The 3195-nt window shown below is 32.5% G+C and overlaps 1 protein-coding gene across 1 annotated transcript; it reads right to left on the bottom strand.

Moving 5' to 3' along the window:
* Positions 1–88: 88 nt before the first annotated feature.
* On the bottom strand, positions 89–2775 carry LOC108908828. The gene is made up of 3 exons (XM_018712974.1): positions 2619–2775; positions 668–1149; positions 89–281 (listed from the first exon to the last, which is right to left on the bottom strand). Exons 1-3 carry the CDS (start codon positions 2664–2666, stop codon positions 122–124), a joined length of 690 nt encoding a protein of 229 aa, XP_018568490.1. The 5' UTR covers positions 2667–2775; the 3' UTR covers positions 89–121.
* Positions 2776–3195: the final 420 nt, after the last annotated feature.

The following is a 3195-nucleotide window of genomic DNA, read 5'->3' as shown; positions in this document are numbered from 1 at the left end:
TAACATGGTGAAGAAAGGGTATACAGGGGTATAATCTATAAAAATTAAACTACAGCTTCTTAGCGATATTTGTAATATAAAAGTCTTATACGAAAAAGTTCTATTTTGCGTTTAAGTTTCTTCAGCTATCTATCTGATCTTCAAGGGTATTATTCACATATTCAGTTACAAATATACTAACCCTTATAATAAATATAACGCTGATAGTTATAACTCCTATTGCTGCACCTTGGCCCAATAACAAGCCCCAATACACAGTATGGTTGAATACAGCGTGACACCTACAATGTTCATGGTGTATTATTACTTAGAAAGTAAATTGTATAACTATTATATAGAGCGCAAACAATGAGCGAGTAACTCCGGAGGATCTCTACTATAAGAAAATATATAAAAATAAATCATACAAAGTACAGAAGATTTAAAAGCTTAATAGATAAACACGGTCCACAATTTTAAAATTTTTAGTGCTGAAATTCCAATGACCATAGTTTATCAATAAGCAGTTAACGATAGTAAATACAAATTGTTATGTAAATATAAAATTAAAAAGTTAGATACATTCGTCCATATATGTATAATTGAGCTACTTTTTAGACTAAGCATATATGCAAATAACTGATTTAGATTGATTATTTGAACTCTTTGGAAAAGCTCTTTTTCTTACCTCTTCATGTCCTGATGATGTTGGACGCATTTTATCAATTTGTCGTAAATTTCATTTTGGTAAGCATCGTCATAAAACATATCCCTTTCCGTCATTAATTCCCGAACATTTTCCCTTAATATGTATAACTGAAATTTTATATGAAAGATGTAATACAGCCAGTAATAGTGTATTGAAGTAACCGTGACACAAGAGTAAGATAAACAAAAAAGATAAATCATTTGAAGCAGCAGTACTCTCTCATATCGTTGATTTATATACATTATAACAAAATGGATCTTTTTATATGTGCCAAACCCTGTCAAAGATGCTACAACGGCAACTAGAGGAATAATCATAAACATTTTAATATATTTGATCTCTTTCTTTATCCTCGGGATAGTTTTTTCGCTTGCTTCACCAATTGGCTTCAGAGAATGCTTCATGGTTTCAATAAGCTCATCACCGAAGTATATGATGGAGTATGTGTAAGCCAACATCGCCTAGAAAGAAAAATAATAAATAATACCATAGACAATATAGCTTATCGCTTCAGACCGCGTGTTAAATGCTGGAAATTGGCAACCTAAAAAGGATGTCCTGTTAACTGACATTCAGCAATAAAATTAGCGTGGTAACTCTTCTACTCGGTAATAGGAGACTGTTCTAACTGTGGCTTTGTTGCCAAATAATAACTACCAAATAAATGTAATGTATTTAAATATGTAATTGAACAGTTACATGGAAATTATATTTTGCTTGGAAATGACTTTTGTGTTAAATGATAAATTTTAATTTTTTTATTGATTTTTTACTTGAAATATATATTTTATGGCTACAAATACTGCTTATGTCAAAAGAAATAAAGGAAAAGTCGTACATTTGTATTTAAAGTTTTTTCTATCCTTAATTATTACACCTATAAGTGGGTGTCAAAATACAAACAAACACCCTGCACCTACATTTCGCGACGTACTAATAACCCTTGTATATTAAATAAAATAATCATCATCAAATATTAAAAAAAAATTATGGTACAAGCTGTTTAAAATATTACGAATTTTGTTTATTTGGAAATATATTTTCGGCAGTATTTCAATACCAAAAAAATTAAAATAGTAGCTACTTGCCGAAATTATTAAATAACCCAACTGTGACACCGCTGCAGAATATCAGATTGTCTAAGTTGACTACATAGGTATTCGTTCATTCTTTAAAACATTTTTATCAATGCATACATCATACATTTAAGTAAATACAGTAACGCAAAAAATAGGCATTGATAAAAAAGTGTACAAAATAAATCCGTAAGTACGCGTGACAACATTGTCAAACTGTTACATGTTACTAGGATATGCGTAGGAATGCCGGCCGGTGCATTTGATTCTTCTTAAAATTTTGCTGGTGGTGCGCTCTGTTCGGTCTAGAGCGAAGCTATATTGTCTGTGATAATATATACTCAATATATTTGAAAGGACGCCGGGCATATCTCAAGGGCGCTGAAGAAAATTTGACCGACTCAAGCTCAAGTAGATACATCTTTATACCCCGAGTGCGCTGCTTGCGCTCACGATATGAAAATAGTACTTTTTATTACTACTGCGAGAAGGGCAGGGTGGAGATTGCGATAATGGACACTTTTGCAGGGTATCCCTGTCATTTCGAGTAACTTTGTTGATAACATTGTTTTGTGACCTCTTATGTACACAAATTTCATATTTCATAAGTTTTGGACTTGAAATCGACCATTTCATAAACTCTAGAAATGACAAGGTACTACTAATTACAAAGATATAAGACAACATAATTCGTTGGAGGACTAGAGAAGTCGTTTCATTTATTTGGTAGGTACGTCTCAGTCTCAATGAATTTTTAAATTGTATCGAGGCAAAAACTTATTGCATGTATGGGGTACTGCGTACATCCTTTCTTATTTCAACACTCGGCGCATACAAATCACACAGTAACTTACATTAACAGTAACAATTTGAACGGGCAGGAACTTTATAACTTCTTCCATAGGTGGCCGACTGATTACATATTTTACGAACAAAATATTCTCCAACCCAGTTAGTATCAGTATTATAAAGCCAATCGTCTTATGTATAGCTGTTCGGAATAAAAGTGAAAACAGGTTGCCGACTGGATGCAGAATGTCTCTTAGAAAATATGGAAATTATATTTACCATGATAATAAATAATACGTGATTTTTCTCCTTCTCTCTTCGTTTTCCCTTTTCTCTGCCATTTGTGAAACTGTCCACACATTTTCATCCACACTTTTAAACATGCCTAACAAGTAGCTAGATTGTCAGTATATTTTTGACGGCATTAGGATTTCCTCCTAAGGGGTCCACGAAGTATTTGGGAACATTGAATAACTGGTAACAACTGATTAAGAAAATGCACTTTATATGTCTGAGTGTAACTTATTGTTTACCTATCTTTCCAAAATTTACGTTTGGTGTGCAATTTATAATTAATATTTCAAACCCATTTAAATTGGGACTTTTATTTGGGTTGGTAAGTAAGTAACTGGGGGACCGCAA

Source organism: Anoplophora glabripennis, unplaced genomic scaffold (assembly GCF_000390285.2).
Source record: "Anoplophora glabripennis isolate ALB-LARVAE unplaced genomic scaffold, Agla_2.0 scaffold421, whole genome shotgun sequence".
Lineage (NCBI taxonomy): Eukaryota > Metazoa > Arthropoda > Insecta > Coleoptera > Cerambycidae > Anoplophora > Anoplophora glabripennis.
The sequence above is the reverse complement of the archived record's forward strand: the minus strand, read 5'-3'. Positions and strand labels throughout refer to the sequence as shown.